Source organism: Nesoenas mayeri (genome assembly GCF_963082525.1).
Source record: "Nesoenas mayeri genome assembly, chromosome: 6".
Lineage (NCBI taxonomy): Eukaryota > Metazoa > Chordata > Aves > Columbiformes > Columbidae > Nesoenas > Nesoenas mayeri.
The window spans coordinates 25,028,077-25,051,011 of record NC_137545.1 but is presented as its reverse complement, the minus strand read 5'-3'; the positions used below and the strand labels follow the sequence as shown (position 1 = coordinate 25,051,011).

The 22,935-nt window shown below is 35.0% G+C and overlaps 1 protein-coding gene across 1 annotated transcript; it reads right to left on the bottom strand.

Annotated features, from left to right (window-relative positions):
• Positions 1 to 1,699: 1,699 nt before the first annotated feature.
• SLC38A11 (solute carrier family 38 member 11) lies at positions 1,700 to 22,670 on the bottom strand (the record flags this gene model as incomplete). Its single annotated transcript, XM_080347193.1, has 10 exons — positions 1,700 to 1,945; positions 4,637 to 4,768; positions 5,420 to 5,532; positions 7,219 to 7,380; positions 8,318 to 8,388; positions 16,313 to 16,392; positions 16,767 to 16,873; positions 18,564 to 18,629; positions 20,648 to 20,782; positions 22,610 to 22,670. 10 exons carry the CDS (start codon positions 22,668 to 22,670, stop codon positions 1,700 to 1,702), a joined length of 1,173 nt encoding a protein of 390 aa, XP_080203319.1.
• Between the last annotated feature and the right edge of the window lie 265 nt (positions 22,671 to 22,935).

Here is a 22,935-nt window from a genome sequence, read left to right as displayed (position 1 = left end):
TCCACTCTTGTGCAGCACAGCTCTGCCTGCAGGACTGCAGTACTGGTGAGATCCTGCACACGCTGAGAACAGCCAGAGCATCCCAGTGGATTTTAGAAAGCTGCAACAAACTCCAGTCTGCTGGATCTAAACTGGTGACAAATATTCTCCAGTTACCTGGACAGCAGATAAATTTTCACCCTCAACATGGACTCTGTGTAGGGAAATGAAAGCAAAACACTCCCATTTCTCTCTAATAGCTTTACAACTTAAAAAAACAAACAAAACAAGCAAAAAACCCCAACACCCCCAAAACCCCAACAATACTTAAAACATTTATTATGAAAGCACTGCTTTTAAAAGTGTATTATTCTTATGAGTATTATTATAATCTAGTGACTCTTGCTTTAAAATCTATTTAGCTAGAAGTCTTGAATGAAATAGCTTTTTCATGCAGGATGAACTGAAGACAAAAGCCATCACCACCCCATTAAGCAGCACAGAAACAGAGCAGCATTAAACACCTAGTTGTCCAGTTTGCAAAAATGAAGATCACAATAATGCAAAAACTGACTCAAAGCACACAGTTTCATTTGATAACATTTTCAAAATCCCAGTACTGATATAGAGAATGCTCATATTACTAATTCTCAACTTCAAATTACTCATATTCTAAAGGCATATGTTAATGTGTATTTTTATGTATACATATTTACATATATATATATATGAATCCTTAATATCAAATGAATTTTGGAGAACACAACAAATGACTGAAATTTTACAAACCACAATGAAATCAATAGATACATATTGAAAAGAATCAGAGGCCTAAAATGATAACCAAGTTTAGAATGTTTTCTTACAGGATTTGCTTAGGCTGTACATGCCTAGCACATAGTAATGTTTCAATCCAGTTTCAGAAAAAATAAACAGGGTTATAAATGCAAGATGTGTTTGTTATGCACATAATTTTCTTCTCTGTCAATTTTGAATATTTACAAAGACCATTTACTTGAACCTTTTAACATTCCCCTGTGTGGATTTATTCATGCAAAGTCTTTTAATTAGAAGACGACAAATTGTAACAGTTACAGTTGAATAGTATCAGTTACAGTTCAGACAGAATACCAAATTGCCCTTGACTCAAGAGCCAGTACCAGGGATGCTTTCAGCACTAAAGGAAAGTTATTGTGAAATCAAAGAGACAATTAATAGGGGTCTTTCAATTTAACAGCAGAAGTTTAATACACAGCGACCTAGACATACTTTCTTCCAGGACTTCAAAAAAGGCCTCATACTATAGTGTGCTAATAAATGTACATTATAAGATTATAAAATTAATAAAAATTAAATGACAGCAATGAAACATGGGAGATGTTTACATCCCTAAGCATTTCATTCATAGCTATTAAACAGCATTTCAGACTGTGTTTAAAAAAAATAAAATAAAACAAAGCAGCTTTTTTTGATAGGTTTGCAAGCTATTCAAGTAACGCCTACTGAAAGGCACCTCTAAGAATTTTTTTTTCAACAGCTAAAAATTAAGTCTTATATGGTAAAGGATTGCAGTATAAAAACAAGTGTGTAAATACAGTTACACAGTTTAAAATTTTTAGTGCATATCAAAACACAAAAGGTCTTTGTTCCACTCTTTCAAATTGGTGTGTATGGCTTGCTGCGAGATGCATCTGATGCAGTCTGGAGACTAGCATGCTACCTATGGTGGAAACGTACTGTTGGGAAAAGAATCATTGCTAGGGAAGCAGTAGAACATTTCTTTTCCATGGCTACATTCCTGGGGATGCAAGACAGTCAAAACAAACCCAACTGTCATCACTAGCACACCGACAGCAAGAATCAGGCAGGATATGAGGCTGTCTGAATGGTTCCATCGCTCTTTGGACAGCCTTAGATAACACGCTGTTGGGATGATAAAAACAAGCGGGGTAGCACTCAGAACTCCCTGTGTGTGGGAAACAACAATAGAAAAAACCTGCATAAGAATATTTAGATGTGAAGAACAAAAGCCTACATTTTAAAATGGTTGTGGTTAGATTGATACAACAGTAAAGCCAGAGAATAGAGCCCTTTTCCAGTCTTGCTCCATGGAAAATTTTCTTTTCAAAATCACAAATAACTTGCAAAAATATCTGTAAAACTATTTGAAATAATTCAGACTTAAACGCTTTTGCTTTGTTGATACAGAATAATATTTTATGTTTCAAGTACTATCATATCTGATTACCAGACATTTCTTGGCTTCAGTTCAAACGTAATAGCATAATGGTTCTGCAATACTGTAACTGACTTAAAATATTTAAGACCATTCCTCGTAGGAGTCTAGATATAACACTGCCTTAAAAAAAAGGGGGGGTGGGGGGGTGGGGGGGAACATCATGTAGCAGTTCAAAGAATTCTGATCAGTTTCTACATTTATGATCTGATTTGACTTCCCTATGAAATCAAAGCTCCTTCTGAGATAGTAGAACACCTCTTATCAAAAATCCAGCTTCTCTTTAGATGCTCTCTTAGACAGATAAAAAGCACCTGCTTAAATGCTTTTATAGTAAAGCCACTGCATATTAACATGAGTTATATGCCAAAAGAGAGCATATTTATGCAGAAATTTTGAACACTTACTTTGTCACATACTTAAACACTATGTTTCAATGTAATTATGGTGAGGTAGTAATCCAGCCTACCGAGTATCTTCACACCATTATTTGTACAAACTTTTGTATTTTTTTATGGTAGAACCTGTTAACAGTGATCAGTACAGACATCAAAAATAGGGACAAACACAAAGTATCTTCATAAAAACTGAGACACTCCAGTATGTGAACCAACATAAACCAGGATCGCAGTAAAAGAATAGCACAGCAAAATCCATGGACTCTTGGCTCCCATATGACCAAATGGCTTCCATGGCTACCACAGGGCTAACACAATGGCTTGTGTTTCATTTTAAAACCAGAAAGCAGGGAAAAAAGTAAGCATAGTCAGAGAAACAGCAGGAAATGCCATCTGTGATGGAAAACCAAAAGACAGCTCTTCTGCTGGACGGAAAGCCTGCTGAGAAGACAGAACACCTATCTTTCATATGTAAAGACTATTTTTTCTCTACTGGTGGATATCAAGACTGAGCAATCTTTCTAACATCCAACAAATACGTACAGCTGTACTGTCAGATTCTCTCTGAAAAAGGAAAAGAAAACATACCCACAAGATATAAGCTATCCACTCAAATCCCTGGCTATCAACTTCTATTTGTAACTGAATTAAGCTATCAGCTTGACTATTGAATAATTGCTTAGACCTCCCTGGGTAAAGATATTGCACTGATGGAATGTTTGCTTTTGAGTGATTATTTTAAAACAATTTAATTCCAAATAGGAATCACACATTTTTATTCCTGCTAGAAAGACTCACTGGCATTTCTCTGGTGTACATTTATTCTTAACATATTATACCATATAATAAATGTAAAACATACACATATATAGACATATATGGGCACACATAGTTAATTAGGTTAATTATACCAGTACTCAGATATTTGGCTGGAACAGGCATGTGTGTATGTATGCACACATTTAAATATTTTTATTGGTGTGTACATACACAGACAGGTGAATTTTCTGTACCTTTAATGTAAAAACAGAGAGAAAAAAGATGGACAAGAAACTACCAACAGATGCCATGAATAAGAAATTTTAATGGAAACATGCATCCTAATCAAACTAGTAGGAATATTGTCTATTTTGAGCTGGTTATAATTTGGAAAGGTTCAACTGAGAAGAAACCATACAGGTAACTATTTTAAATAGAGGGTAATTGGATAGCTTATCTGTATAGTCAGACTTGTTCTACAATATTACTGTAAGCATGACCTGCTAAATCACTGCTACGAAATCACTCATTACTGCTCAGTTAGCAGACAAACTGCACTGTAGGGCAGAACAGTGTACACGTATCATAATGTACATACAAGTTTGTTCCATCAGTTTTAGGCAAGCGTGCGATACATAGCTTGAAATTATCAATGAGTGCATGGACAGGGATGTGTGGAGGCAGTTCTAAAGTATTTCTATAGAGAAGCAAAGGCTCCACTTAAAAAGTTTTCTGCACTTTCTAACTTCTGTATCTCAGAGTATGATATTTCCACATCTGCTTTATTTATTAAAAATAGCTGACCTGCACAGAAGGCAAACTGTTAAGACAAAAAAACCTTTATCATAATGTAGACTGGACTTCTTTTTAACATTTGCTTTAATTAAATGTACATTCTGTGCCAAAACAGACTGATTTCCTCTGTTAAGTTTGCTTTGCTAACTAGTAGTCTCAGACTCCAGCAGACTACATGGCAGTGCCAGCCAATCAGGTTACTTAATTGTATGAAAATTGGTTCAAGTCAATAAGCGTCTTGTGCATGTGCCTGGTAAGCTCCATCTCTGCTACAAGGTGATACCAGACATAGGAATGTTTACTGGTACACAAAGCAGTTTCCTCCTAAAAATCATACACTCAGGTTATGAATTTTCTCAGTTTTGCTCCTTTTTAAGCCAAAACCAGGGAAAATTCCAGTTACTATCTCTGTAGTTCTGTTTTATAAAATAGTGACTTATTTAACAGAAGAGTATACAGGTTCACTTACATTCAGCTCTAAAACTATTCCAAGGCAATCATACACTAGTGATACACCCGTCGCCACAGCAATGATAACCATTGTCACAACAATATGGAAAACTGTTGAGAGGTTCCCATGAAAAAACACATTGGCAACCACCTGAAACAGAACCACAATTTTAAATCTTGATTTTGCTCTTTATGTTAACAAACAGGTTTTCCCAAATCTTCTCACTTTAGTAAACTAAAGGAATTGGTGAGAACACACTGACTGAACATTATCGATCTCGCTTCAAGAAAACATCTTCATCCACTTTCAAAAATAACTCACAACGAGCATTACCAGAATTGCAAAACACTTGCAAGACTGAATTATACCTGCAGGATTTAGAGGATTTAGTCTTCTCAGTTTCCCACTACAGAATTAAAACTACTTACAATTATTTATGGAAAAGATGGCTTTCCTAGAGGGAGATAGTTTCACAAAGTAACACTAGTAAGTATGATAAATATGCTATTTGTGGCTGTTCTCAACATCACAAAAACAGTAGCTTTTATGCCAAACCTGAGATTTTAAGTAGTCCTGATATTATTAATTATTAATATAATATTGGATAATATTATAATAAATGTAATACAACATTATATTGCCAGAATCTGAACTGTACAACTAGGACCTCATATTCATTGCATGCAGCAGGATAGGACATGCTGATATTACAGATCAACCATTGACTTCAGCTACAATATGTATTAATAATGGGAGAATATTATTAATATTTCTAAAACGGAGAATGCAATAAATTCTTACCTCTCTCGTCACAAAACATTCAAGGGGGAAGGTCAGAATTACAGTAACTCCATAACAAAACCTTCCAAATGTAGCAAGGTTGTCACCTCTACAGTAGTTTTCAAATATATCTCCTGAGGCACAGCAAAACAGCAGTTAGTTTGAAGTTCATGTCATTTGCCTATTTGCAAACTGAAGCATAAGTTACTGGAGTCACTGTACTGAGACTTTCTGATCCCTTCTCCTGACACATATCAAGACACTGTAGTTACCAACACAAATTACATCCGGGGGAACTTTCACCTTGTCCTACTAGTAGCCATGTTTTTATTTCAAGTAGCATTTATCTTTCAAAAAGATTTTAACACATACACATTAGAGTTTGTCATCTGTTATCCTCCCCTTAACACAGACTTTGTATGACATGCTGGTGTTTGTTTAAATAAATATGTGACTGATTCAGAAAGAAAGCTTGTATATATAAAAGAAAGGTTTCCTTGAAAAATGCAATTCCTAGAACGACAACAATTACTTTTACAATTACAACAAGACTAAGGAGATACCTCTGGAGAACTGCATTACCCTGATGGTATCTAATTATAGCTGGCAAAAAGCCCATTATAAATGTATGGATTATTACCTAGCAAATCTTACATCTAAGAACAAAAGCATTGCTCTGGAATTCAAATCATCATCATCTCGCTTAGTGTTTACCACAAAGAATCTAGAATAATGATCTCGGAGCCACAGGAGACATTGCAAGATAGTGATGAGATGATTTATCAGGTCTTTTACAGTTGATTGCTGTCTTATGATTTACAACTTTTATGATCGCAAGGATGCTGAAGAAGCAAAAATATGTACTTCAGAGAAAACAGCCAGAAGATTTTGAGAAGGGAGACAGAAGGTAAGACAGAACCTGCTTACAGTAGAGTCATATGCTGAGGAATAGCTGCAGTCAAAGCTTTCTATACCTGAAATATCTCAGCCTGTCTGCACTTAATTGAGCTACAGTTGCATCTAGGACAGTAAGTTATTCTGCATAAACAGCACTGGAGGCAGGAAAAAAGGACATGGTACAATTCCTCTGTTCTCAAGTACATGCTGGTGCTCATCAGGAAAGGGAAAAGCTTGGAAGCCTCCTACAATTTGGAACAGCACTATTAAATAACAAAATCTGATTCCTTATGAAATATATATTCTTCCTGAAGAAGCTAATGTACTGAACAAATGTATTCCCTGTTGTTCTGAAAGCACCTCTTCCACTTCAACAAAATGATGTTCAATAGTACGATGTTACATTGATTATATATATTTATACATATATTTATATTAATACACACACAGAGGTGACGTTAGGATTAGTTACAGTAGAACAGCTGTTGTAAATACAGGCACTATCTCTCAGTCAGAGCTAGGATGTTGTATTAGCACAGCCAGGAAAAGATACAGGACAGTGTACAGAAATACATATATCCCAGCCACCCTGTAGAAAAATCAAGGTCATTTTTGTTCTTACTGCTCTCCGCTTCTGGATCATGTGGCTAAATTACAGATGTTTACTCCTCAGAGGTATTATGATTATGGAAGCATTCAATGGAGACTTTCACCAGTGAGGCTTACACTTCAGAATGTGGCACCTATTGCCATCCCGTTTTGCTTGTTGGGTAACTACAAGGAATGTCCTAACTACTTCTGTCCAAACATAGTATGATTTGGCATTTTTATAGTCGCTAAGATATTAACATCTAAAGTCAGACAGAAAGGCAGAAATGTAAGGATTACAGCAAGCTCCAAAATTCAGGGATTGAGCAGTTTACCTTCTGTGTATCCTGTGAAAGTCATATATCCACACGCAGCAAACATGACACTGATAACAACAGCGAGTGAGACAGACACATGTGTGACTCGAGACCAGTTCTTTAATGTGGGTTCTTGCAGAGACCCATAAATTAAAAAGCTGTTATGGTTGCAGATGAATGCTGAAACACACACGATAGTTAATGTAAATGTAGGAACTCATGCATATAAAATACATTTATGGAGTATATATTCCAAAGTAGGAGTGACACAGCACAGTCATTATTAAATATAAACTTAATCTTTAAATTAGTGGCAAAGATAAATGGCTTGAACTTTTACTTACTTATTTGATTTTGGTGAAGGTTTTTCTTAATTCTGAGAGGATTCCGATTACCCTAAAATGACATGCCATTTCCCACTCTCCCCACCTCACTTTCCTCTTCCTGCTCTTCTTTTGCTTAAGAACCCTACAGCAGTTTTGAAATTTTTTTTTTTTGAAGTCCACAGAGTCATGCACTACTTTCAGACTTCTTCTGACATCCATTGTAGGCAGCAGCAAGCATTGGGAGGCCTTAGATTATCACAGTATTAACAAGAAGTAACGTACCAGCTCCTCCAGGCAGGAACAGATTTTAGGATGAGGATAATGGAGGCAAGTTGAGATGCACCTGAGTGGTTCATTGTGAGAAAAGGGCAGCCACAGGCACTCTCTAGTGAATGTTCGCATTGCAGTCTAAGTTTTTTCCTGTTAGAGGTTATCTGAGAGAATGCAGAATGATCACAGCCTCCTCAGTTTATCAATCAGACTAACCGTGTTGGTGCAGATGTTTTAAGATGACCGGGGCAGTTGAGCTGGATTCACACACCACAGCACTGTTCCTGCTACAGCAGCAACAGCCTGTAGGGCCAGATGGGCAATGGATGGGGATAATGTCTTAAATGATAACAACTAAATTCACCTACAGATGACTCAAAGTCAACTTCATTTTTTTTCTAAACCATCTTAACATGCATTAAAAAAATTACAATTAAAAAATTCAGTTCCTAAGTCCAAAATACTGAATAATTTCCTAGCAGTTGATCTGAATATTGAAAATAGAAAAAAAAATTACTTACCAAATGACATCACCCCAATGGCTTGTACTGCATTTGGTTTTGCAAATGCCCATGCATTTTCTGATTTAGGTCTAAAACAGACATTTGTTTTAATAGATTATTCTCTTTTCAACTATCAGTTATTAAAAATAATTTAAAATACTATGCTGTAATGCAGAACTGCTAGTCAGGTCTCCAGAACTCTCTGAAGTACGCCACAGTGTTGATCAACATTAAGTTGAAACTAGGGACATACGCTTCTCACCTCTGTTGTTTTGATTAAAATATTTCTGTAACCAGTTTTTACAGCCAAAAATGTCAACCTGTTTCAGTGACCAGTTTTGTAAATGAACTATTCAAGTCATCATATACCAAGTAGCAGCAACAGTGAAGGTAAAACTGTTACTGACTCTGAGTAAGGTTATCTCAACCCAAAATCTCTATTTAAAGGCAATTTCTTCCTTTGAATTTGCACATCTAATCCATGCAGTCTAGAGATACATTTTCCTAGGCTACAAATCAAGTAAGACACTCCACCTTTCTTTAAACCTGTTCCGACTATTCTTCATAATAAAGGGATTCTGATAGTTCTCAAAGAAGCAATAAAGTATAAGAAAGTATATGGAGACTTTTACAATCAGTCAAGAATATAATATCCCCCACATCTGTCCCTCTAGGATATGCTCACAGTTTTGGACCTGTGGTTATTTTAAGTCTTAGAAGAAGACCACAGAAAACCATCAGCAATCTTTGTTAAAATCCATTTGATGTATGAACTTCCTCTCTGAATAAAGAATTAAAATGAAGGAAAAGGGAAGGGCATGAAACATTCTTTTCCAGAAATAACAAGTGACATTCACAAGCCAGTTGAACATTATATGCGTAGAAAAAGCAACAGTACAGAGAACTTGCTCTTAAGAAGTCATCTGCTGCTAACTTTGCTCTGTTTTTATTTACAGGGAAAGCTGCTGCCATCTGAGAGCTCAGCTGCTATTTTCCTACTGCCCGAGAAAGCAGTACAACACTCGTGCCAGTTCTGTGAAGGTAACAATGGCAGCTTTGTCTCTGCCTCTGTCTGCTGATAACTAGCTGGTTTTGACAGCCATAGTAGTAGATGCTATGCTACGTTTCATTGCTTTCAAAGGTTTAAATTACACCTCTACTCACTAGAAAGGAAAAAAAAGACTAAAAATACGTTTTTGTTTCCCCTTTCAAAATTCCTATCTTACCGTTGCTCGACAGCTCAAATAGTCAATCCTTCCTTTTCTATATTAAAAAAAAAAAAGATTTATAGTATCTAATGCACATTCAGTTCAGACTTAAAGCACCTTTTCAGTTCTTAAGCTGTGGTTGCTAAGCTTTGCTTTGAAGTGACCAGAAACCAAGCATCAAAATGAAGTTCAGTTCTTTGTCCTCAGATGCAGTATATTGTCTTGACTACTGTAACATACTGCTTCTAGTCTTAAGAAAAAAAAAAAAATCAATAATATTCCAAAATAAAAATAGAATATGGAAAGCTAACATTGCAACTCTTCCATTCTGTAACCACTAGAGGTCAGCTTTGATATCAAATACACAGAATGAAAATTTGTTTTATACTATTCTTTGGCAACAGAATTTGTGAAAGCCTCCATACCCGCTTTTCTATTAATAATTAACATTTAGATTATCCCATACCCTATACACCAAAATATTTTTAAATGCACAGATATAAAGAATGCTTTTGTCTGAAACATTTATGTGAAAATGGTACCTCCTGCACAATAGTATAGCTATATTATAAGCTCCTATAAACAGGGATTTCAAAAATGGAATGTAGAAAGCACCTTAATTTCAGTTGAAACTTTTTAAATAAAGTGGCCAAATAATCAACTAAAAGAAAATATCACAGGAGATAGTTTTCCCCTTGCACAGTGTTTGCTTATGCACAAGCAACATACCAAAATATAGCTTTGCTTTATGGATCAATAACAAATCGGATTGGAGTACTATTTGGGGGAAAAAATTCAAAAGTATAAAATCCTGCTTATTTAGCAGCTTAAGAAAATAAATTCCTTCCATCTAAATTCCTTGTAGTTGCAGAAGGCAGGAGGAATTTCAAATCCACAATTTGAACACTTGCAGCAGACTGCAACAGCATACAATGCACATTGGTACATACGACATACACAACAGCATATGACTGCTTCTTACAGTAAGTCATATACTGCTGCATGTATTTTGAAAAACATTTTTGTACCTTCAGAATAGATGGCTCTCACACAGACGTGATATGTAAAATAGGAAGTGAAAGCAACGCAGTAAGAAATTTCATTTCTGAGCATTTAGAACTGAATCAACAACTCTAGAGTTCTGAATATACCAACAACAAATCATCCCCAAGTCCCATTTGTAAGACATACAGACTTACACAAAGCTCCTGGAAAAGTGCACAGGTGACACAAAAGTGTCTATATAAAATGAGACTTCAGACTAGGAAGGATAAAATTGTGTCAGGAAACAGTTGCCAGTCACTATGGAAAAGCCATACAGTGAATAGTAACTTGGGTTAATAAGTTACTTATGTGAATAACATACAGTGAATATAACTTAAAAAATGACTGACAAGACAAAGGGCACCTATTGGAAATATCAAGTGTCAAGGTAGACATGCATACATTCATATGAACGCGTGCCTCTGTGTAGCCAGATGCATACATTGGCTGAAAAAGTCTATCACAAGAACACCAGGTAACATGATACCTGTTTTGCTTTTCCAATCCTGCTGCTACTGTTCAAAATAAGAGTTGTGGTTTGTGAGGTTTTTTTTTGAGAAGGACCTTTCTTCTGACCAGTCTGACCTACATTCTTGTTAGGAATTGTTAAGGGAAAATTTTAACTACTGCTCATACAAGAAAAGTAGTAGCTGGCAAATAAGAATGAATGCCAAAAAAAGCTAGCTTGCTGCTCCTCACTCAGTGTATAAAAACACAGGCTCTGCCTGCATGAACACAAAGATTTTTTCATGTTGGAGAAGTAGTTAGATAGAACAAAATGAAAGTTAACCGAATAAATAAATTTGTGATACTAAATGCATTTGTAGAAAGCTGTATTATCATATTAGAAGTTGTAACACAAAGTAAAAGCTGAAAGGTAATAAACTGTGATTCTTGGAATAAAAATAATAAAAGCTCAAACAAAATGACATTCTAGGTGAGATCCCAGACTGTATAAAGTCTCAGCTGAAAGTAAGACAATAGCAAGATAGATTGACAATGAGAACTGTCCATAGGAAGGTAGTGAAGGCCAGTGACGAAGAAAGCCTAGAGGTTAAGAAAATAAGACCCTATCCAGTCTTAAGTATATTTAAGGGAAAGTATAGCATAATAAACACACTAGTGAGTTCAAAAACCGTTTTGAAAGTATTCATGTTTATCTGCATAAGAACAGGGGAAAATGAAAAGAAGAAATGGACCAGGCAAAACTTAAGATATCCTAACGAGGTAAAAGGCATTTCGCACCCAGATCCTGAGTAAGAGTCGGATAAATTTATTTGGCAGTCTAAGATCGCGTATCTTCTACTTCTTGTAATATGTTTACAGTATAGTATTCCCCATCTTAAGATCCACACTATGCAAAAATATTTCCTGTCATTTATGAAGAAATGCTGACAAATATAACACAACAGCAGAGTGCATCAGAAGCAAAATATCTTTAAGGAGGAGAATAGAAACATACGTCCCTGATCTCAACCCAGCTTGCACATAGGAAACACTGATTGGGAAAAAAAAAAAAAAAAAAGAGTTAACTTCTAGAGAGGAAGCAAAGTCATATGTTTGACAGGGGAGCTACATGTTGGAATGACCAAAGACTTCCATTGTTTTGGATTGAAGATCAGTGACAAAACACCAAGTTTAGGTGCAAACCAGCAGTTAATCAAAATAATCCAAAAACACATGGAAAATTAATTCAGGTTTAATTAAATGATTCAGACACTTAGAAACCTACTTGTTTTAAGTTAAAATAGCTTTCTAGGTTTTGTTTAAACTTTAAGCATTTTAAAATACTGAAAAAAGTTTATAGATACTGAATATAACTTCAATCGATATAATGGAAAGAAAATGAGTAATGTTACATCAGCCTTGAATTTTATATTAACCAAAGTCATCTTGGTTGTTAAAGAACACAGATGAGACAAAGCTATATGTCATCCCCACTTAGTTACAGCTTCTTTAATGGAAAACTTAGCACTTCTGAAAATACATGGTAGCTTAGGTTTAATTTTTTAATTTCATCACACATTAAAGTTTATCTTTTCTTACTATTGGATTATTTATATGAAGGAAAGAATCAACTTTCTACTTTGAAGTTATTTTTCCTGAACACATGGTGTTTCGTCCCTGTGGCCAGCTGCCAGTTGAGTAATTCTCACGTCCTATTTATGTGTAGCAGATGCTCTTGAAGTTTTTCCTAGAGCTTTATGTATTGTGCAGACACCGACATCATGATATTCTTTCCAAAAGAACACCAAATTAAAATTATACATCCTTACAAGCTACATAAAATATTGCTTTGTACAGCAATGAATGTTAGTTTCAGCTTTGAAGCATGAAGTTATTTTATCCAGTTTTACCATACTGTACATTTACAGTTTGAGATCATTCTAACCCATTGTTTTTGATCACAGTAGCAAAATACCCAGCTATAAGTAGGTGGAAATAAAATAAAGAATGGATCATCAACATGTATTTTTATCCAGCATCTTGAACTGTTGAGAATAAACTTTGGGTCCAGAATGTTCATTATGTCCTTCAGGCAACAATAATCATATGGATAATATTGATCAAAAGCAAAACTGGGGAAAAAAATAAGGTAACTCAATTTCATATTTGTCATAAGAGGAAATAACATAAATCAAGTAATCTCTCAGCATAAATACATTCTTTTCTTTTTTTCCTGAAAACTAACAATAAAATAACGTTCCTATAATATCCCTGGACAATCCATTCCACTCCCAAGGCAGATTAAAAAACAAAACAAAAAAACAAACAAAAAACAAACAACACCACCAAAAAGTGCAACATTTCAAAGACTTATAATTGTCATTTTTCAGCCTACAGTTTCAAGTACATCACAGCATTAAAAACAGCAATAATGTGGTTTCACCGATGGTCTAACACATTGCAGAGGGGTTCTAGGAAAGATAATATTCTCTGTTGTCCAAATAATAGATATAATTTTCAACTACCAACATAAATTGCATTTAAGCAAAAAGGAAGTTTTATCATCCCCACATAATCTTTTTGTACTTCTCAAAGGGAAGCAATCTTCTCTTTGAAAAATCTAAACATAAGTGAAAACTGACTAGTACTCAGAGAGTAATTATCAAAGCAGGAAGATATCTGAATATGATTCCAGTGGAACCTGACCTGAGCCAAGCACTTTTTAATGCATGCAGCAGTAACCTGAATGATGGAACAAAAAGTAAGAAGCATCCTGAACAGAAAGCATGAAATGTGCAGTTATCGCAAGCATGCTAGAGAATAGGGCAAAAAAAAAAAAATATCATCTGACAAAGCAGTATTAAATTCCGTAGTGACAAATTCTGCGGTTACGCAGGTGAGGAAAAAAGCCTTCATGAGAACAGAGCAAGGAGGAAACAAGCAAAAAAACACCCCAAACTTCATGAGAACAGAGTAAAAGAAAGGAAAAATTGCCAGCTCACTGCTCCGTAGAGAAGGGCTTGATGCTTCTATTAGACTGCAAACCCAAGACATTTCCACAATGTCATGCTGTTTTCCAAAAAGGCAAACATCAAACTAGGTTACATAAACAGGAGCACGGCAATCCCCAAAATATACAGTTGAAAGGGTCCTCAAGGTACTTGGCATGTAAGATACTTCAATCATTCTCCTCTGCTCCTCAGTGGGAATGCCACTGGCAGGTGGGGCACCATGATCTTGCTTCAATTTGCAGAGCTTAAGGCAGCCATTGAGAATGATGGTAGCACAGGAAATCAGAAGAGGAACATTAAAGGAACTGTCTTTGCTTAGTCTATAGAAGGGATCACCAAAGGAGGACAAGTTACAGCTCTTTACAAGTGTTTTTTAAGCATTTGAAAAAGAATGAACAGTTTGCTGTCCATATCCGCTGTGGTTAGGCCAAGAAGCAACCAACATGAAATGCAGTAAAAGAGACATGATACACATTTAGGAAGAACTCATAAGAAAAGGCTAGTTGAGAACTGGAATGGGAAATCATGGCATCGCCAAGAACAAACTACGTAACCACCTGTCATCAACGACAGGCACACCATCAGTTCTGCCATGTAACAATGGTAGGGATTAAATATTCTGTCTTGGCCCCATCAAGCCTTTATCTAGGATTGTACAAATTCTTTTCCTATATGATGGATCTGAGGACTGTATTTAATAATCATTATTTTTAAAAAATGTCTTTGAAATCTCCAACTTCTGTACTGTACTGTAATAAGGATTCACAGTAAATGACATATTTACTTGCTTCACTTATTATAATACTATGATGGGACCCACACTAAAGTATATTAGTGTTCTTGATTCTCATTGAAAAAAAAAGACATGGCATATCATTATACCATTAATGAAATACTAGCAGAAAGTTTTAATAATTAAGGCATATGTCTAACTGTAAAATACAAATAGTAAAAACAGACTTTGACAGGATGTTTGTGAGGCAAAAAAAAATTAGCAGTTTATCAACTTGCTAGATGCATTTTTGAAAACAAGAAGTATGAAGGCAAAAATGGAAGTCTCTAAAGAATTAAAAAGTAAAACTTCAAGAATCACTCAGACTCCAACTTTACTTATTCTAAGAAGAAAACCCATGGATTCCATAATTTTCAATACATCACAGCTGTTACCATACTACACAATACATAGCTTCTTCCTTTTTTAACAGAAGATTTTGAGATTACCCTCTCAAATACCCTTTTAACACACAATATGTAAAACATTCTGCCTTAGAAAGATGGTGAAGGGTAAGTCCCATGCTGTCCCAAGTGCCTCATTTTATGGATGACAGACAATATCACCTGGTACAACTTCAGAAATTGCTATTCTAGTCATCTTCCTAGCATTAAACATGAATGCCCTGCAACTAACCCATATATCACAGCAGTAAGACAAACAAAAGAATTATGCGTAACACTGCTGAAACAATCATGGTGGAAGAATGCACTACTTACAGAAACAGCAGAAATACTATATAAAACTATTACAATAAATAAAAAAGCACATTCAGAAACAGAGGTTGTCATCTTTATTAATTTATCTTCACATTTAAAAGATAAAGGCAGACTTTCTAGGTCATAGAGAAAATAGCATAGATTCGTAAAACTTTCTTGCAATATAGTTATAAAAATATTGCCACAACAGATGCTTGTGTGTACTTAACTGTCTAGAACACTCCAATGTCCAATGTTAAATATTACTTTCAGAGTAGGAGCACTGGAAAACAGTTCTGCACACTTATATTGTTTTCTCAAATAAAGTTTTAATAAATAAAGAATAATAAATAAAGAATAAAGTTTTTACTATTGTGTTCTCTGTTTTCATGATTTTGAATACAAATTTTATTATGAAATACATATTAACAGAAAAAGAAATACTTCTAAGATACTATCTATTTCAAGATTGTAAATACAGGCCTTTCTGATGATACTAGACAGAATTAAAGATGCCTCAAATGACAGACAACCTCACATGCCCATTCAGAAGCCGCTTGGTAGTAGCCATATACCTGCAATTTTCAATTAATTGGTAGGTTTTTTGAGGCTTCTTCTACATCTGCTTATGTACAATAGAAGAAGAAAAATAAAAGGATAAAGTAGGTTTTAGCTGTTCAGTTTGTATTACTCTTAATACAGATTTGTTTTTTCAATTATTTATCTCTCCGAAAACAGCCATGTTCCAAAACTGTGCAGATACAAGTAATAGTGAAATAGCAAATTCCCCATGATAAAAAAATTCACTTTGTGGCAAGCGTAAGAATACTCACACTTGTGGACTCAGTGTTACTGTTCTCACCATCACAATAATCAGTATGACAATGGTTAAAATCAGAGAAATAAGAGATACCTGTAAAGGTAAAAACACAAATTCAGTCAGTAAGCTGCTGAAAGGTTGTCCCTGATATTCCCATTTACACATTTCTAATCAACAGAGCTCAGCATTTCAAGATCAGGCCTGTATCACCCAGTGCTTTACAATGTTTGAGTTCTACTGGCAGTAGATGGAAAAATTCCAGCAATTCATATTGAGACCAAAGTTTTGCTTAAACTATTCCAACCTTTCTGATATTTCTTGGGACAGAAGACAGTCTGAACTTCTAAACTATTTAACATGCTCTAGCCAGATGTAATTTAGTTCAAATACATGAAGTTATGACTCGCACTTATTTTCTAGTGGCATACAAAAAAGTAGGCTAAAACTCAACTGCTATTGTGATTTACCTTTCCCAGTTTTGCTATGTCGCGATATAAAGATAGAGGCAAGGTAAAGACGATGGTGGTAAGAAGAATTACGAAGTGACGATCAGTAAGCACGTTATCTGGTTCAACTAAATAAAAAAAGAAATAATTTATTTCTCCAGGAAACTAACACAAGGAACAGATTATTAACTTTTGAAAGGCTAGGTGTAACAGACTCTGACACTGAGCAGGCTTTTATCTGCTTTATTCAAGGTAAGTAACACTGAAATAAACACTAGGCCTTAACTAACTTCAAGAAAGCCATACATAGCATGCACACAATCACAAGAATTATAGGAAACTTTGGGAGTCTGGCATTTCTACAAATAGATCAGTATGAATTTAATTCATCATGCCAGGTTTGATGCTGGCAAACTGCAAGTAAAACATTCTACTACTTCTTTCTGCTATTTACTCTTCAGGATTTTTGACACTGTGTGTTGGCATCAATTACTGTGCTGTTGACGATAAGCAAATTCTTAAAGAACGATCCCAAAATAAATTAATGTTGAGGTTTCTTTTGAGCACCTTTTTTCTTGCTGTCTGCTGGCTTCCACTTGCAAAACACAGATTACCATGTGAAGGCAACAATAATGTTATAATATTCCCTGCAATCAGAGGGATTTATTTGTACAACTCGTGTTTTTTCCAAGCCAATGATAACTTACAATAAAACATATCTCAGTTTCAAGTCAGACTACCACAAATCATGGCCTTGAAAGAAAGCTTGCTGCATGATTGTGGCTGGAAAGTGGCAATTGACATGGAAAGTGTCTGTTCAGTTCCATCTGTTCTTTGGGAGATTATAATGCTTTCCCACCTCTTTCCAGGCAGGCATTCTACCAGCCACTTGAAAAATACGTGCCGTGCCAGGGTCTCCTCCTATTACAGAAGTCATATTGTATATAAATCATTAGGTATTTACTGTCACTATCAACCTGATCAGGTATTCACAGAACAACAGTGTGACAGTTAAAACTGCATCCACACCTTGCAGGCTTCACCTACCGAAAATTACAGTCCTCCTGTGGAAATCAAACAGTTCATACAAATACTGATTTCCACTTCACTGCAGACACATTCTTTTTAGTTTACTTTGCCAGTGAAGAATGTTTTAACTTAGCTGGCCTCGCGATAAAGTAGATGGCAAACATGCACATAAATTGCTCCACTGATTCTGCTGTGAAAACTTAACAACACAGGAAGTGTAACAAGAGCATGAGCTAAAAAGCTCAAAAAGCCACATCTGGTTTTGCAGTGAATATCTAAGAGAACTGAAGGTTACGTATGCAGTTCACGACCAACTATTACAGATATGCTTAAGTATTAAATCCATTAGATTACAATATTTGCGAGCTATCCAGAATTATTCACTAGATAAAGTGCCATTTCAGTATTCAAATGATAATTAGAGGAAATATCTAAAAAAAGATGACAAAATATTACGATCTTGTAAATATACCACTGTGGAAGACTCATTCTATTTGCTTAGTATTTCATTGAAACGTGTGGTCTCTTCACTGACACTGAGTTCAATGATAACCAAGGACCAGGATTCATAGTATTTATTTGAGAAAGCCTTATTTTAAAAAAATCCCCAAACCACATTCATATAAATTTACTTCAAGTTCTCAACTGGAACTATATTTAAGATTGATTTAGAAGCAAAATAACAGATAGGACTTCAGATTCACACACAGGATGCTAATCCCTTAATACTTATGCTATATTCCTACCCAATAAATTTTCCCTGTTCTGAATTTTTTAAATGCATCTTACCTCCAGGAATTCTCTGAAAAATTTTAGTTAAAGTATCTCCTGTTATTATGTTGTAACTGATCATAGCTTGAAGAAAATAATATTTTTGTTAGTACAAGTCAAATATGAAATATTTGATAAACATTTAATACACATATTCCATAGACTTCAGGATTATAGACCAGTATCCCTCTTATTTGAATTCTAGCCAGCACCAACAACTTCGAAGTTTCAGGTTTCAAACAAAATTTTAAAAAATTCTTTAACACTCCCTTTTATTTTATATACATATAATTAAAACAGGTACAACCTAAGTAAGAATCCAGTGTGATAAGCAAGACTGTCGTGCTGCTCTGCCATCTAAACTTAATTCAGAAGAGGAAAAAAGGCTTTTAAAAATTGTTTCTAACAGCAGTTCTTTGGAAGTTTATTTTCAAATTCTTGTTTCTATTTAGTAAATGTCATGCGTTAGTCTAATAATCCATCTCACAATTAATTGCACAGGACTTCCTAGTTCATGTAAAACTTTAGCAAAATCTTTAATCTAGAAGAAAGGAGGAGAAAATAGATGAAGACATCAGATATTGACATCCATCCCTTCTTCTCATTAATAAGAACTACAGCCATAACATTCATATTTCATTCTTATCTCATTCTACACTAAAATGTGTATACCTGTGCATGTATACATACACACAAATTATATTTATATACACATTGACAACCAATGATAGGACAAGGGGTAATGGGTACAAATTGGAACACAAAAGGTTCCACTTTAATTTGAGAAGAAACTTCTTCTCAGTGAGGGTGACAGAACATTGGAACAGGCTGCCCAGGGAGGTTGTCTAGTCTCCTACTCTTGAGGCATTCAAGACCTGCCTGGACGCTTTCCTGTGTAACCTCATCTAGGTGTTCCTGCTCCGGCAGGGGGATTGGACTAGATGATCTTTCGAGGTCCCTTCCAATCCCTAACATTCTGTGATTCTGTGACATGGTCTTCACCATTTAGACAGCATACATATAGGTATTGACCTTAACTAATGCATAAATATTCACTGTTGTGAAATTTTAAGTCATCAACACTACTTACAGAAACAAGTTCAAGCACATATGTATAACTAATTCCATGGCAAAGATGGAGATCTTTAAATTTCTTTTCCATTTGCTCTATGAAGTAGTAATTATACTCTTTTTTAAGTCAACATATGTATCATTGTTGCCTGCAGGAACAGTAACTTGACTTCCTTGAAAATCTCAGCTACATGTAATAAATTCAGACTGATAATTACCAAACTAGGAATTTTGGTCTGGGACTCTGTGGTCACTGAGTCCAGATTCAGTATCTCAAGTTACAATCTCTTGCAGCCCCATGTGTGAACATATCAAGCTTATTTAAGATTCGATTTCAGGCTATGAATTTATTTTAAACTTCTGGTCTAATTCCTGCCCAGATTATACCTGTTTGGTTTTTTACTAGTTCTTCTTCAAAGGGGTCTTGACTGCCCAGTCTCTTAGCACCTCATTGTGCACAAGGCTGAATTAATGCTTTTAAAGAGGAATGACATCAGATAATATTCAGGCAAGATCTGATGAGTAGCTTCTCCAAAGACAGCAATACTACATCTTTGGAAAAATATTAATTCAATATACTCCAATATAATACAGAATATTATATATATTATAATAATATTATAATAATATTATATACCATATAATTCAATATACTCAATATGACAAAAGTAATATTTTTCTTTTGTTTCAGGAACATCAAATCTGTGTTCTGTTACTCATCCTAGAACAGAATCTCTTCTTTGCTATTTCTCATAGCCACTATTGTCACTAATTCTTAAGTGTGCGATTGCTAATTTCTTTCTCTGCTATGATATTTCAGTTCATTTCTGTTATTCTGGTCCTCCAATTCACTGAATTCTTCCCCAGTTGTTCTTCAGAAAACACCAAGTATTTTTTCTTTTTTATAGGAAAGAGGCCTATACAACGTATTCCTTACAGAGTTCTTAATATTTAATCAGTGAAAGAATGAGGAAATGTGAAAAAGCTCGCTATTTATAACACTTAAACATTTTTATTTTATGTGATCTTACCAATAAACGGATATAAAAACTGAAGAGTTGAAAGAATCAGATAACCTACAAGACCATATGTTTTTCTGACCAGCTCTTGATAGGTGTTGGTACTGGAGAGGTTTCCTCCTTTAATCAGTAATATAATGGAATAATCTGTTAAAATATAAAATCACTGTTAAATACAGTATGAACCAACTTGTGGTTGGTTACTGATCATCTTATTCACTCCTTAAAAGAAAGTCTGTAAAAAGAAAAACAATGACACTGAGAAGAGCAGGGATGAGAAATCTCAAAAATTATCTCAATCCACCAACACCAGGAGTTATAGGCTCACATTCGGAGGACGTTCCATCTTTCCCGACTTCGGACAGAAAAAACAGACTCATTTTCACTGGTTTCCAGCATGATCAAAGGGAATGAGAACTGTCACAAGCACCAGAGGAATAAAAATTAAATTAATAATGCAGAGGGCTCCAGAATGGATGGAGCATTCGATTATATCCTGAAAGGGAGTAAAATGTGAAGACTGCCTGTGTCATGGTGCTAGAACTCTCAATCACTTTATGGAGCTATTTATTCAAGATGGTGAAAAGATAAAGCCTGGTTAGTATTTTGTGTCTTCTTCATTGTTTACGATAAAATATTAAAAACATTTTTATTGGCTACTTTTAAAGCAAAATACATGTAAAGTAATTTATCTGGAAAACCATGAAGCAATGTGCCTTGAAACAGATGTCAAGGCAGAATTAATTCCAGACTGAACCCCAAGATTTCATGAACAACAGTTTGAAACACTGCTGTTATGTCGAGCTATGCTTTAGTATTATTCACAAAACTTCAAAAAGAGTTATCATTAAATGACCTAAAATTGTATTTGTCTGTCAATCTAGGGCTACACACAGTAATATTCAAAAACATCCTCCAAAATGAAATACAGTGAGAATTGTTAAATAACAGCTATTTGCCAATTATTCAGTAAAACCTAGGGAAAATATACAGTAATGTTACATACTTAGCATGTACTTTTAAGTGCTACAAGTCAGAAAGTTGTAACTAAGTTAGAATTTGATTGTGCAAGATATATTGAGCCACAGCTTTAAAAGAATAAAATGCTGAGTTTAATTCATGGGTTCTGGGCCTATGGCTATGAAGTCTTCAAAATACTTAGAAATGCAAAAGACAAATCAGATTCTTACTGAAAAGTAACTGGAATTTCTGAGCTATGTGTATGATGTGATTTCATTAATGTATGATACCATCAACCACAGAGAAAATTTTACATTCATAACAAACATATTCCTTATGTTATATTGCTCTCCAGTCAAACCTTGATCATTTATGAAGACTCTTCTATGATAGTTTAAGCTATGAAAAGCATCAACTGCTGCACAGCATATGGGTAACAGAATTTATGCCATTCATGTTGACTTGGTTTGTCATTTTAAGACTTCAATTCACAGTCTTTACAAAAAATCTCCCTTGATGCCAATGGATTTATGCTTATTTATCATGTGATTTCAAAACTTCTCCCTTTCTGAAAGTAAATCTGTTATTTTTTTGATGACTGACAAGTAAATATAATATTCAAAATCATAGTACAACAAAGGTTTTGATTCTGTGGGATATTTTTTAAAAGTGCTATACAACCCACTCAAGGATCAGTCTCTTAATTAGGGTAGAAACAATGGAATAAAACAGGTGATTATGAAGCACAAATAAGAGCTATTCTTCTAAACATCACCTTGACCAAGTCTAAGAAACTAGGCTTTAAGAAAATAAAATGCACACAAAAAGCAGCTTTATAGGTTGTACAGCATAATTCTCTACTTCCACTAATCTGCTCAAGGGATTAGTGAGGTAAGGAAAACATTTGTCATTTTTATTGTCATAGATATACTTGTTTAAGATATCATTAGCTCAAGATCAGCTAAACTTTCCAAGACTAATTTTCACTTTACAATAGAAACTGCTTTTGAGTACCTGTGATATAGGCAACCACAAATAAAAGCAGTACTCCTAGCGGAAAACCGGCTTCCTTCATTGAATATGGCAATCCTGCAAATAAGAGGAGAAGAGATTATACAAGAATCTTTCCAAATACTTATTCGTGATGATGAAAACAAAGAAATATTCACATTTTAAAAAATGCTATCAATCTCCCAAATTGGGCCAGCATGCCTAACAACCTCAGAAAGACCATTTTTACTTGACGAAGTGTTGCCCAGATATGAAGTTCAGTGAGCACCTGCCCAGATAGTTCTCTCTGATTGCTATGGCCAAGAGGCTGTAGGGTATTTATCACTGTG